General features: G+C 34.6%; 1 protein-coding gene across 1 annotated transcript in view; it reads left to right on the forward strand.

Annotated features, from left to right (window-relative positions):
* The window catches only part of UGCG (UDP-glucose ceramide glucosyltransferase), a 33,927-nt gene extending 19,945 nt beyond the window's left edge, over positions 1-13,982 (forward strand). Inside the window, exons 3-9 of the mRNA XM_065879413.1 lie at positions 5,517-5,619; positions 6,567-6,668; positions 8,526-8,638; positions 10,111-10,289; positions 12,384-12,470; positions 12,972-13,161; positions 13,643-13,982. Coding sequence (XP_065735485.1) covers positions 5,517-5,619; positions 6,567-6,668; positions 8,526-8,638; positions 10,111-10,289; positions 12,384-12,470; positions 12,972-13,161; positions 13,643-13,813 — 945 coding nt within the window. The 3' untranslated portion in view covers positions 13,814-13,982. The remainder of the gene's footprint in view (positions 1-5,516; positions 5,620-6,566; positions 6,669-8,525; positions 8,639-10,110; positions 10,290-12,383; positions 12,471-12,971; positions 13,162-13,642) is intronic.
* Positions 13,983-15,457: the final 1,475 nt, after the last annotated feature.

Raw genomic sequence — 15,457 nt, forward strand, 5'->3', positions numbered from 1 at the left:
GCCTTAATTTAGCTCTTATTCAGTGTGTAGACATGAGTATCATTCAGTTATTTTTTAGTGTTGCTATATTATTGCTTGTGGAGTTTTGGAGTCTAGGCATTTGAAGCTAATTTGTAGCAGAAAATTATGTATTTCTTCTACTTTGTGTGTGTATATATATGTAATAATTTTAGAGATCTGAATCATATGCATGCATTATCTTCAGTAAATTAAATATGTAATTAGAAAAACTAAGAAGATTGGTACTTGATTTTTTTTTCAAACTAAAAATGCAAAAAAGTGGCCTTTGATAATTCAGGAAGGATGAGAAACAAAATTAATTGTCAAATAAGCTTTGCAATAAGAAAAATGGAAGTTTTTCAAGCCTCACCTTATATAAGTGAATGTAAAGGAGAATTTATTTTTGTGAATGAAAGAATATTTTCATTGATTATGAATAAATTTCAGAGCATAGTGTGGAACCATATGCATTTATCCTTGTGAAACTTAATCTCACAAATTTCAGTTTTTTAACCATCATCCAACCCTTTCCCCTTTCCCTATTCAACCACTCTTAAAACTTAGTTATGGAATTTTTATGTTGCTGCTCTTGTGAGATAATACTCATGGAATTTAAAATGGTTTTGGAAGTTAGTGTGGGTTTAAAGAGTTTCTTAAAATAACCCCAGGAACATATGTATCCATTAACTATGAACATTTGGGATGAATCAATAATTGATTTCTTCTTCTGAATGAAGTTTTTTTTTATACAGTTTGGAATTATCTCCAGAGCTCTAGTTTTTCACTTAGTTCTCTTTCCACTTAAGTTCTTTTTCTGCTTAAGTTATGTCATTAAGACATTTATTTGGTTGAGGAGGAAGCTGTTTTGACACATTACAAAAATGAATAACATTATATGCAAGGGATTGTTTTCATTCTTTTTTAGTTCATAATTTTATTTTCTAATTACAAAAGAATTGTTAGCTGTGGAAAAAGAGCATTTAGAAAGCAGAGCAAAAGTGCAGAGTACCTGCAATCTAAAAGGAAACGTTGATCTCACCGCACTATATTTGCTTTTTAAAAGACCAAAAGCAATGGCAATTCTACAGGAGACTGAAGTTAAACCACTGAAATCGCAAAAATCTGAGTGTGAACACGAGTTGTTTGTGTCATCAAGGAGGCATATAGTCATGAAATGAACATTTGTGTAACTGCCAGGCCCAGCACACTTTAATATTCTCCATTTGTCAAATGTGAACATTGTTTTATAAAAGTATGGAAACGTTTTTGTTCTGGATGTAACTCTTTCCTCTGTTATTTGATTTGGAACCTTATAGGCCATTTGGAAATATGTATATAACATACTGAAATTCTAAAATTTCATTTAATTTTGGACATGTGCAAGAAGATTTATTACTGACACTTGGTCTGAATTTCTAGGTTTAAATTTTGGTGAGACTGTTATTATACTAAGTGCCCTGAAAGACATCTATGCTTTAAATATCTTGTAAATCCACCTTATATTGATACTTATTCCTTGGGGAAAAAAAATTCTTGGAAAAAATATAAGAATAAAAAAAATGAATACAATTCATTTTTCACAAAATCGAGTACTCATTTGGCATCAGCATAGAAGAAGGCATTTAGGCAGAAATTCAGCCATAGTAGGAGGATTCAGTAATCTGCATCTAAAGTGTCTTGATGGCTTTACTTTAGTAAATTCTGGCCATATGAAGAATTTTTAAATGAATGATCAGAGGTATTAACAGAGTGAGGTTATGGTAATTGTGATTTTCTTTTCTTTTTTGCAAATATAGAATGGGTTTAAAACGTTTTAAGTCCAGTGCCATACTTGGATTCTTTATTGTCACTGATGACAATAAAGAATTTAAAAAGATTGAAAATAGGTTCAATTATTGAAAGATCGGCACAATACATGTAATAAAACTACTACGTCTGAAAGATTAGTGTTTTACCAAATAAATTTGAAAAATCATGTAAACTACCTAGTTCTTGAAAGTAAGTTTTTGATATAACTTATCAAAACTTTGAATTCAGAGCAGTTTTCTTACAAAACATCTTCCTTTCACTCAAAGGAAGCATCTATCTTTCACTCAAAATTTACCCTAGGGCTTCCCTGGTGGCACAGTGGTTGAGAGTCCGCCTGCCGATGCAGGGGATGCGGGTTCGTGACCCGGTCCGGGAAGATCCCACACGCCGCGGAGCGGCCGGGCCCGTGAGCCATGGCCGCTGAGCCTGCGCGTCCGGAGCCTGTGCTCCGCAACGGGAGAGGCCACAACAGTGAGAGGCCCGCGTACCGCAAAAAAAAAAAAACAACTTTTAATCAACTTAATATCTTATGTTTTACCAATTGCAGTGTAGTCAGAGTGATTTAACTATTTAAGTACAGGAATTCCTAGCAAATTAAATGTTGATCAAACATAGAGATTCTAGCTGAAAAATGAAGATTCCTGGTTAAAATCTAATACTTTAGAAAACACTTGGAATACTACCTCCAATTTGGTATAATTTTTAATATCAGACACATCTAAGGGAAAGTTATATCTTTAATAAGAGTCTGAACATTTTTTAGATAAAGTGAATTGAATTTCATCTGCGCTGTGGCTAATCAGGAGGTATTTGTTCTTCATTTGAAATTAAGTTTAAGAGGTGTAATCAATAAAAACAAAAACTTTAAATCTTGCATTTGGATAAAGGTAAACTATGCCTCCCTTACTTATACTAACACCATATACTTCTGAAAAAGTTTTTGCTACAACCTAGTATAGCCTTTTTCTTCCCATTGAGTAGATGTCTAGTACTATATATTACAGTTTTCTCTTGCTGAGGAAAAAGCCAAGAGTAGATTTTTAATAATATTTTATGGAATTGTATTACTTATAAACATATTCTTTCACTATATTTACTTACACCTGTAAAACAGTATAAATCATAAAAGCATAAAACTACGCTATGTTTGGAAAAACAATGAACTCTTTAGAGCAAGCCTGACTGAGCAATCACTATAGTAGGAAAGCTCATTGTTACTTAACACCCTTTGGAAAGTCACTTAACCTTTCTAATCTTCATCGTTAAGGTCTGCCTCTTGTTGGCTCAAGCAAACATTTTGGTAGAGAGGATGGCTGACTTTTTATGGGACTTAAGAGTCAACCCTTGAAGAAGTTTCAGGGTGTGGCAGGAATGGTGCCCATCCCATTCTCAGATTTTTATCTGATCTCTGGAGACCACTGGCTGTAAAGTTGCTTAATCATTTCAGTACCTCTAAGGTGGCGATTTTGGTCAGTCATCATGAGAGGTAGATATTGGATAGAATATGTAATAACTATAGGTAGAAAGTATGAGGAAAGTATACATTGCTTTTCCCCTTTATTATTTTTTTTTAATTGGGGTATAGTTGCTTTACAACAAACTGAATCAGCTATATGTATACATATATCCCCTCTCTCTTGGACCTCCCTCCTACCACCACCACCACCACCACCACCCCCGCCACAATCCCACCCATCCCACTCACAGAGCACCAAGCTGAGCTCCCTGCGCTATACAGCAGCTTCCCACAAGCTATCTGTTTTACACATGGTAGTGTATATATATCAATCCCAATCTCCCAATTCATCCTCCCCCAACCTTGTGTCCACACGTCCCTTCTCTATGTCTGCATCTCTGTTCCTGCCCTGCAAATAGGTTCATCTGTACCATTTTTCCAGAGTCCACATATATGCGTTAATAAACGATATTTGTTTTTCTCTTTCTGGCTTACTTCATTCTGTATGACCGACTCTCAGGTCCATCCAGGTCTCTATTTAATTATTGAGAAAACTTTTTTTTTCATTTGAAAAAAAAAATCTTACCTTGTTAGCTAAACTTTCTTTATTTACCTTAGTCCTGGTCCTTATGTGCTTGACCACTAAATTCTGTGCTGCCACTTTTTGCTGACATAATATATCAATATATTAGGTGAACAGTAATTACTGTGCTCAAGGCACTGTACACACTTTTTACTTGTGTATGCTTATCAATGGATGTAAACCAAACAGGCCTTCCCATTACCTTAGCTTTAGCCCCTGTATGTTAGACACCTAAAAAATTGTGTCCTCAACTTTTTGTATTTTTTAGAACACATAGCTTTGTTATTTTCTCATGGACATGATTAACCTTCCTCCTTTGCTTAAAAATGTTCAATCTGTCTTAGAAAGAAGGTTTGGTAGGAAATTTACTGTTGAGTCAGCATGAATTTATCACCACTATTGAAAAAAATTACTGCTTAGAATACATAGCCCACAGAATAATAGAGTAGCATCTTTATGTGTGAAAGCAAACACTTTAAAAAAATTGAGTAGTTTACTAAATGGTATCTTAGAGCTCAAGATTTTATAAACTTGGTTACGTGTCAGAATCCCCTCAGATGCTCTGATTCAGAAGTTTAAGAGTGGGGCCCAGTATCCTCTTTTTAAACAAACTGTCCGAGGGTAATTTTGACACAGCCAGCCAAGTGCTAAGAAATGTCTTCCTTAGTGTACTATCAGAGAGTAAACATCATAGGGCTTCCCCAGTGGCGCAGTGGTTAAGAATCCGCCTGACAATGCAGGAGACTCAGGTTCGAGTCCTGGTCTGGGAAGATCCCACATGCCGCGGAGCAACTAAGCCCGAGCACCACAACTACTGAAGCCCGTAGGCCTAGAGCCTGTGCTCCACAACAAGAGAAGCCACCGCAGTGAGAAGCCCGCGCACCGCAACAAAGAGTAGCCCCAGCCTGCCACAACTGGAGAAAGCCCACGCACAGCAACAAAGACCCAATGCAGCCAAAAAAATAAAATAAATTAATTTAAAAAAAAAAAGAAGAGTAAACATGGGTCTGGGCAAAATAAAATCCTGGGTGTTTTCATAGTTAAAAGGCTAAGTGTGCTTTTCAGGATACATTTTTAATCAAATCAGATTCTATTCTACTTCAGAAAATTATTATACAACAAAAAATCTAATCTCACTTTGTCCTTGTGAAGAGTTTGGGAAACCTCTTTAAATTTATCGTAGTGGTATTCAATATGTAATTTTTAGCACCCTGATGAAATGATATTAAGTTCAGAGACAAAGCTTCTAGAGAACGAAGGGTGTGTTCATTTTGGCTGCTTTCTGTGTTGTTTTCACACTGCTAGGCACCCTGTGAGCATCTAGTAAATCTTCAGTGATGAAGGCCATGGAGAAGCTTGGAATCCAGTTGAATTATTAGGCCATGCCTATCTGGCAGTGGCAAGACTTCAGCTGTGGGCCCTGCCAATCTCTTCATTCTCTCTTTGGCTTGCAAACAGGCCCCTTCTGGAGAAGCTGCTCTCGGTTAAAGCAACACTTGATAATCCTTTAAGTGTCTGCATCCATTATGAATACTCTCTTAACTTTTAAACTTTATGTGTACAATTGCTTGTTTTTCTTAATGCTTTTTGGTCCATCAGTAAATGCTAATAATAAGTGGTTATCTTTGGAAAAGAGGTTAATTTACATAAAATGTTTTCTTTGACTAGTATGAAGTACTCCTCTGTGTCCAAGATCATGATGATCCAGCCATTGATGTGTGTAAGAAGCTTCTTGGAAAATATCCAAATGTTGATGCTAGATTGTTTATAGGTAAGTAACAAATTCTACAATAGTCTTTTTGCTTTAATATATTAAATATCAGTAATCTTCTTTGCATTAAACTATAGATTAGGGTGCTAGACACCCATTAAGTTATTAGCGTGTTTGCTTTATGCATGTTTGTTAGATACAGTGACAGGTGTTTCTGTCCTTTTGAGAAGACTTAAGTTATAAAGACAAAGTTTTTTTTTCATATCTGGGATTAACAGAATTACCCCAAACTATGTTTTACTCGTCAGTCAGACATGAGCCTGTTATTTTTGTTTCTTTAATATTTTCAGTCTATGGCCTTTTCTGTATCTCATTGATTATAGTTGGGAATGAGGGATAGAATTCATTTTTGTAATATTGCAAAAAGAATATTTTTCCAAAAGCCTACAGGCTTATTCTAAAGACTAATTAGAGGTATATTTGCTATTAAATATTGATTAATGTTTACTATTAATGCAAGCACTTAAGAATTAGAAAACTGAAACTAATGAATTTTCAAAGATGAATGATGTAATTTTCTTTTTGAAAATGAACAATTTTTTTCTAAATATATTATTATGAATAATAAGAAACATAATGGGTTTTTTGGCTTTTTTTTAAGTATGATGGTTTCACCTATTTTCTTTTTTTTTTTGAATTTTATTTTATTTATTTTTTTATACAGCAGATTCTTATTAGTTATCCATATTAGTGTATACATGTCAATCCCAATCTCCCAATTCATCCCACCACCAGTGTCCACCACCACCCCATGCCACTTTCCCCCCTTGGTGTCCATACGTTTGTTCTCTACATCTGTGTCTCAGAAGAAACATAATGTTAAAGTATGTTTGTTTAAATTATTAAATCTGCAAGTACTTTTTACTTCTCTCTACTATGTATATGTATAATAGAAAATATTTCCAATATTGCATGAATTGTTCACTGCTGTACTTTAAAATTTTTAGGTGGCAAAAAGGTTGGCATTAATCCTAAAATTAACAATTTAATGCCAGGATATGAAGTTGCAAAGTATGATCTTATATGGATTTGTGATAGTGGAATAAGAGGTGAGGTTTTTCTTATTTATTTTGCAGAACTATTCATTCAATGATAAAATGCCAAGAGCAGTCTGAGAATACATTTATCAATCCTATTTGTTTGCCTAATAAAGTAATTCATTTTATCATTATTTCGTGGTAATATGTCAAGTTATACTTACTAAGATTTTGATGTTTTTTATACTAACCTAGAATGTTACGTGTATGAAAATGTTTTCATTTTGAAGAGAAAATTCCAACTATTAAAAAAAAAAATAGTCGGGACTTCCCTGATGGCACAGTGGTTAAGAATCCGCCTGCCAATGCAGGGGACACGGGTTCCAGCCCTGGTCCGGGAAGATCCCACATGCCGCGAAGCAGCGAAGCCCGTGCGCCACAACTACTGAAGCCCGCGCACCTAGAGCCCATGCTCTGCAACAGGAGAAGCCACCACAGTAAGAGGCCTGCACACCTCAACAAGGAGTAGCCCCCGCTCGCTGCAACTAGAGAAAAGCCCACGTGCCGCAACAAAGACCCAATGCAGCCAAAAAAAAAAAAAAAATAGTCGTGGTCCGTTATATAGTCTATGAGCTTTTTCTAGGTGTAAGTTTTCCCTTATTCATGTGACATCTTTTACTTTAATCTGTTTGTGTCATGCGCAATGTACTGTCTCATGCAAAGGGACAGAAATTAATAGATGCATATTTTACTAGAATTACATACATTTATTAGAATACATTCATGGCTTTTTACCTAGCTGATTTTATCAGGAATTATTTCAATAATAATGTTCTCAATTATATTGAAATTATAATGTCAATATCAATATATTGACATTATAATTTGTATTTTTGCATTTCTAAACATTTATACTTACAATAATTTTGGTATTCTGTAATATTCTATTATATTCTAATTACCTCAGGTTTTTCAACCTCAACACTTTTGGGCTGGGTAATTCTTTGTTGTCAGGGCTGTCCTGCAGGGTGGTTAGCAGCATCCCTGGCCCCTACCCACTAGATGCAGTAGTAGCCGCTGTTGGTTGTGACAGCCAGAACTGTCTCTGGACATTGCCAAATGTCCCCTACAGAGCAGCAGTTGAGAACCACTACACAGACTACCTGTATTTAAGGTCCAAATACACTTTTATACAGTAGATTTAGTTCTTAAATACTTGAAGGAAATAAAAATGAAGTCATATAAAATGATATATTTTTGCTATTTAAAAATGGGGAAATGATTTAAATTTTATCAACTTGAAATGTGCAAATTTGAAAATTAATAGTGTGGCACTCCTACTTAATTAGATCATTACAAATCTATCAATTCATGGTCAGATTACATTCATTTTTCACATTTGCTATCTTAAATTATTTACTATCATATATTTGCTATGTTTTCAGTGTATCAATCTCTCAAGTATATTCTCGTTCAGTTCCAATTAGCAGTTTTGAGAGAGAATATTTCATACCCCCAGAAAGAGGAGGCTCATTCCCTATGGTTGGAATGGAGGAGTCATAGTGAACACTGAGCCCCTTTGACCTCTGCTCCTGTACCTTTTGTACTAGGACATATTGTCCGTTATTCCAGTTGGGAGGTTCAGAAACGGACTGTTAAAGTTTTCAAGGTATATCCTGCCCCTGCTACATATTAGGTATGTACCAACCTGCAAGTGTCCAGAATAAATTCACTACCATAAGTTAACCTCTTTGAAATTTTGTATTCTACTCAGAAGAGTGATTGAGATTCATTTTATTAGACCCACATACAAAGAAAAACATTTAAGAATTTAATAACTCATAAATTATATTTTACATTAGTGGGCATTTTACTAAAAGGAAATTTTTTCCTCTCTCCCTCTGCACCTTTTTTTCTTTTGCATCCTAGTGATTCCAGACACACTCACGGACATGGTTAACCAAATGACAGAGAAAGTAGGCCTGGTTCACGGGCTGCCCTATGTAGCAGACAGACAGGGCTTTGCTGCCACACTAGAACAGGTAGGTGCAATGGTTATAAATAATATTCTTGGGCTTCCCTGGTGGCGCAGTGGTTGGGAGTCCACCTGCCAAGGCAGGGGACATGGGTTCGTGCCCCGGTCCAGGAGGATCCCACATGCCGCGGAGCGGCTTGGCCTGTGGGCCATTGGGCCTGTGCTCCGTGGTGGGAGATGCCACAGCAGTGGGAGGCCCGCATAAAAATGTATTAAATAATATTCTTGTTATCAGATCCCTAATCTCCCAGAAGCTTGAGACTATGCTGAGAGTTGGGATGAGCTACCTGAAGTTAACTGTGTTAAGTCTATGGGTTCTACATCTGTGGCTTCAACCAACCATAGGTCGAAAATACTCGGAAAAAAAAAATTCCAGAAAGTTACAAAAAGCAAAGTGTGAATTTGCCTTGCACCAGCAACTGTTTACATAGCATTTACATTGTATTTACAACTCTTTACATAGTATTTACATTGTATTTACAACTCTTTACATAGTATTTACATTGTATTTACAACTCTTTACTTTGCATTTACATTGTATTTACAACTCTTTACATAGCATTTACATTGTATTAGGTATTAGAAGTAATCTGACAGGCATCGGTGGATTTTGATACAGGGCTCCTGGAACCAATTCCCCTAGGATACAGAGAGATGACTAATTACAAAAGGCAGCATATCTAAGATGTAAATAATAAATAGGTTTTATATCTGATAAGTTGGGTGATGACCATTTAATTCTACCGTTAATTTAGTAGTTTGCATTTCTCATGACTTCAAAGCACATCTAGGAAAAGGGCAGTAAAATGGAAGACAGAATATTAGTATCCACCCTATTTATGAAAAATACATTGAAAAATGGGGAAGTTGGGAAGCTCAGTAACTCCGGCAGGAAATAGCTAGCTATATAAAAGGACACAAGAAAAGGAATTAAGAAATAGGATTGTTCTATTGGTTGATGTACCTATAAATATTGTGTGTATGAATGTGCGCATGTGTGTAGCCACATGCATACATATACATGTACGTATGTATACCTGTATATGTAGATGTGTGTATATCTACATGAACATTCTGAAAACAACACATTAAATATTAATATTTTATATGAAGTGAGTGATACTTTTTACCTGTCTGATTCAAATCCAAATTAAGTTTTACTTCAGTAAATCTTTAAATATTGGCGTTTTAGAGAAGACAGTATTTATTTGAGAATAAAATGTACTTTTCCCTCCTAGAAGTAAATACTTCTTTGTAATGGTGATAATAACAAGTGTAGTCAATCAAATAAGAAATTATTGACTGCTTGCTATATGTAAATATTACTTTGTACCACTTTTTATTCAGGTAATTTATGTAAGAATAATAAAATATTCACCCAATCATACTGAAATTCATTAGGAAAAAGAATTTATAAACATCATACTTTTAACATAAAATTCTAATTGTATACATATGTTTTTGGCTTTGTTTTGGCAGGTGTATTTTGGAACCTCTCATCCAAGGTCCTATATCTCTGCCAATGTCACTGGTTTCAAATGTGTGACGGGAATGTCTTGCTTAATGAGAAAGGATGTGTTAGATCAAGCAGGAGGGCTTATAGCTTTTGCTCAGTACATTGCTGAAGATTACTTTATGGCCAAAGCAATAGCTGACCGGTAAGAAAACTAAATTAAATTAGGCTGTTACATTTTTGGTTCCTAACTTCTGTTGGTCTCCTCTGTTTGTTAAACCCATGGATTAAGAGCTATTTTATTTTATTTTTTGCTAGTGAGTACAGAATAGTTTAATACTTTTAGAATGTAATTCCTATTAATTATTCAGTTATGTACTAATGAAGCAAATAAATGTTCTAATTTCTCTACATTCTTCAAATTAATGTGGTTTCTAGAGCAGTATGGAGTTTCCTTAAAAAAACTAAAAATAGAGTTACCATATGATCCTGTAATCCCACTCCTGGGTATATATCTGGAGAAAACACTAATTTGAAGATACATGCACCCCAGTGTTCATAGCAGCACTATTTGCAATAGCCAAGACATGGAAGCAACATAAATGCACATCAACAGATGAATAGATAAAGAAGATGTGGTCTGAATATACAATGGAATATTACTCAGTCATAAAAAACAATGAAATAATGTCATTTGCAGCAACATGGATGGACCTAGAGATTATATTAAGTGAAGTCAGACAGAGAAAGACAAATATCATATAATATCACTTATAGATGGAATCTAAAAAAACAATACAAATGAACTTATTTACAAAACAGAAATAAATTCACAGACATAGAAACCAAACTTATGTTTACCAACGAGGATAGGAGGGGTGGGGGAGATAACTCAGGAGTTTGGGGTTAACATATATGCACTATATAAAACAGGTAAACAACAAGGACCTACTGTATAGCAGCATACAGATACATACACACTGAATCACCTTGCTGTACACTTGAAAGTAACACAACATTGTAAATTAACGTTATACTATACTTCAATTTAAAAATAAATACATTTAAACCCTAAAAAAAAAAAACTGCATGGTTTGAAGTTATTAAATTGAAGCTTCTCTGAGATTATTAATTTTCATTATTATGGATGTAAATTTATATGTGTTTTAGAAGAATTAAAAATGTCAGTGCAGTCATAAGCCAGTAGGTGAAAATTAAAATAATATGATTTCAAATTTTGAAATTTCGCAGTAGATTATTTCATACCTTGCTAAGAAGCCACTAATGATTGGCTTAATAACATTTCTCTATCACACAGTGACACTCATTGGCTTTTTTAAAGGGGGTCATTTCCTTGTCTGATAATTTACTAAAGATGTGATCTTGAAAATTGAAGTATGTTTTTAAACTTCTCTCCTGATGGTGTTAACGTGGTCCATGGTTTCATAGCGTTTCTCATGAGATACAGAATACCACTTTTGTTTTCCACTCCCTGCCCCCCCCTTTTTTTAATTAATAGTGTTCAGAGACTAAACTATTAAATACAGGACCCACTCTATTTAGTACTTTCAGAATGTCTGAATTTTAAGTTTATTAAACTGTGAACTGAGGGGTTGTTCTTTCCATTTCTTAGGTGGTACTATCATGGGCCTCTGTAGTGACTAAAATGTGTACAAGTATGATATACCCTATGTAGGGTGCTATCCTGGGACGAGGCTCACCCTGAACACTGACAGTTGCTCACTTTTTTTTTTAATTAAAATATAGTTGATTTACAGTATTATGTAGTTTTAGGTATACAACATAGTGATTCAGTATTTTTATAAATTATACTCCATTTAAAGTTATAGCAAAATAATGACTGTATTTCCCTGTGCTGTGCAATAATATCCTCGTTGCCTATTTTATACAAGGTCGTTTCTATCTCTTCATCCTCTTCCCCTATCTTACCCCTTGCTCCTTCCATCTCCCCACTGGTAACCACTAGTTCTCTAAGTCTGTGAGTCTTTTCTTTTTTGTTTAGTCATTCATTTGTTTTAGTTTTTAGATTCCACATAAAAGTGATAACAGACTGTTTGTCTTTCTCTGTCTCACTTATTTCACTGAGCATAATACCCTCTAGGTCCATGCACATTGTTGCAAATAACAGGATTTCATTCTTTTTTTATGACTTAGTAATATTCTAGTGTGTATGTGTGTGTGTGTGTGTTACTCTTTATAGGGATGAATAAATGCATAATCAGTCATGCTTGCATGTGTTTATCATCATAGCTCATTTTATAATTGTCTTAATTTTCAGAGGTTGGAGGTTTGCAATGTCCACTCAAGTTGCAATGCAAAACTCTGGCTCGTATTCAATTTCTCAGTTTCAATCCAGAATGATCAGGTAAATCAGCTGGATTTCTTCTTTTTATACTTTATTAAAAGAAAAGGGGAAGGGAGAGTAATTTTTACATGGTTTTAACTTGGTTTTAACAAAAAAACTAAAAGTCAGATTTTGTTTATTTCCAGAAAAGAGAGTTAACTTCCTTATTAAAATAAATTTAACGTCTAAATATATTTTCTTTCCTTTGTAACACTGAAAGCATTCAATAAAGAGATGTTGAGACTTTGAATTTTTTCTGCCAATCTCTATTTTCTAACTTTCTACCCTTTGAATTTTATGATCTTTATTCATCAGAGTATAGGCCATACAAATGAATTGATAGACTTTTTTTCTTTGAGATACTAAATAAAAATAGAAAAGAGATTCATTAAATACTCTTTAAAGTTTATATAAAAGGCTTTTATATAACAGGATAAAATGCTGATCATTTTGAGAAAAATTGATTAGTCTTGTAACCAGGCTGTTGTTTAAAGAAAATCCCTTTTTGTTTGTTTGTTTAAGGTGGACCAAATTGCGAATTAACATGCTTCCTGCAACAATAATCTGTGAGCCAATTTCAGAATGCTTTGTTGCCAGTTTAATTATTGGATGGGCAGCCCACCATGTATTCAGATGGGATATTATGGTATTTTTCATGTGTCATTGCCTGGCATGGTTTATATTTGACTACATTCAACTCAGGGGTGTCCAGGTATGTGGATAGGCTTGGGAAAGTTGGCAATCATTTGGTGGAACTAAAACACTTTTGATTTAGAAGAAGTTGAAGAAAATCTATCTGAGGCATTCTTCAGCCTCCCAGTGAAGGTTAAAATCAGGTTTAAGCATTACTTTCCTTAGTGGAACGTGGACACAAAATGGAACTTGATTTTCAACTTTCAGCTGGTTATACAATCACTTTTATTAAGGCTCCAAAAAAAAAAAAAAAAGAAAAGAATGATGTTAAGCAAATCAACAAGTCTTCAAACTAAGAATATGTTAGGATAGCAGTTAATTTTAATGCTGCTTTTCTTCCTAATTAACATTTCCTTAACCAATATAGCATGACAGTTGAATTATCTTAAGAAGCAGACTTGACTCTATATAGTGTATTTAAAAGAGTGAAATTGAAGAATTTTGTTTTTTAAACTGTGTCTTTAGTCTGACAGTACATAATTTATTTTTTTAATTCCTAGGGTGGCACACTGTGTTTTTCAAAACTTGATTATGCTGTAGCTTGGTTCATCCGTGAATCCATGACAATATACATTTTTTTGTCGGCATTATGGGACCCAACGATAAGCTGGAGAACTGGTCGCTACAGACTACGCTGTGGAGGCACAGCCGAGGAAATCCTAGATGTCTAACTACAGCTTTGTGACTGTACATAAGGAAAAAAAGAGGATTATAAATTATGTTTATATAAATGCTTTTAAAAAATCTACCTTCAGTAGTTTTATCACATGTATGTTTTGGTATCTGTTCTCTAATTTATTTTGCATGGCACTTGCATCTGTGAAAAGGAAAGAAAAGAAAAAAAAAAACACATCTGTAGTCTTGGCCAAATGGTTATACTTTATTTTGTGGAAGTAGAGAATCAAGAGAATTGGTTCTAGGAACCTGGGTTCGGTTTTTGTTGTTGTTTGTTTGTTTACTTTTTAAAAATACATAAATAAATAAATCTATCTATATATATATATGAATGTTCTGCAACAAACACTATTGACAGTATCCTTCAGTAGAGAAAGTTTCTTATTGGTGAGTACACTCATTTAGAATATGTATGGGATGGAAACAGCTTTGTTTGGGGGGCTCGAAAAGACCAGAAGGTGCAATCCCTTTTCATGTCTAAAGTGAAAGATTTAATGCAGTGAACTGCCTGCAGTGAGGTACTAACTGAGAAACTTTTTCATGCTTTATGCCTACCTCTTGTAGTCGTTGCAGAGGAAATATAAACTGTAATATGGTAGCTAGGCCTTGCAAAAACAAATGGAAAAACTTTAAAAATAATAATAACAAAAGAGCTGGAGTCTAGTATTTATATGAATCTGTGAGAAATATTTTTTCGGTCTCACCGCAACGAACCAAAAGTGGTTGAGTTTGGTTTTTAATTGTAGCCATGTCTTGAAGGCATCTTTTTGACCAACTCTTGTTGGTTCTGTCTTGAACCATTGTTAATCACTGTGCTGGTAAGTCTTTCCTTCCCTGCTCCTCACCTGACCCATCCCATCTTTCCTTAACTTTTTGCAGGGGGTGGGGTGGGGGGGTTGTTTTAGTGTGAATGGATGTTTTGATAGTTGTGAGGAAAAATGCATTTCAGACACATTTCACACATGAGCTATTTTCTTACACGGTCTGTCTTATTGTTAAAAAAGAATGTAATTTCATGATACAGGTATTTAATATCTTTTTTAAGTAAATAAATATTCTAGCCATCAATAAACAAATTGCAGTAGAGTATTGAGAGGGGACAGGATGAGTTTTACTCTTAAAATTAATCAGTATCCAACTAAGTCTATGTGTGTATGTGTGTGTGTGTTTTGTTTTGTTTTGTTTTTTAATTTACTATGACTGTTAGTCTAGTCTTATTTAAGTTGGATTTTTGTATTCCAGTTTGTATGACAAAATAGACTAGAGCAGTTCTGGTTGTAAAGGCATGCTGTATTTCACTCTTCTCTCCCCAGGATGCCGCTAAACTCGCTTGTCAGGTTGTGCTTAACTTGTGGTGAGCTGGACTTGTTTTTGTTTAAAAGAAAAAAAAGGAATAGGCAGAAATGTAAGGGACAGTGCATAAGCCTTTCATTTTTCTTTCTTTTTTTTTTTTTTTTTTTTTGTAGTGGACGTTTTGCTCTTTCTTCAGGATTGGATGGCATGTTGTCCATATGAATGCCTGCTGCAGGGCTGACACTGGCAATATGGCAGCTTCAAACTCTTAAGTTACTGCAATTTCCATGTCAAAGCATAATGTGTCACATATTAGCAATAACTACATATTTATAAAAAATGGACAC

The sequence above is a fragment of the Phocoena phocoena genome, chromosome 6 (assembly GCF_963924675.1).
Source record: "Phocoena phocoena chromosome 6, mPhoPho1.1, whole genome shotgun sequence".
In the NCBI taxonomy this organism is placed as follows: Eukaryota; Metazoa; Chordata; class Mammalia; order Artiodactyla; family Phocoenidae; genus Phocoena; species Phocoena phocoena.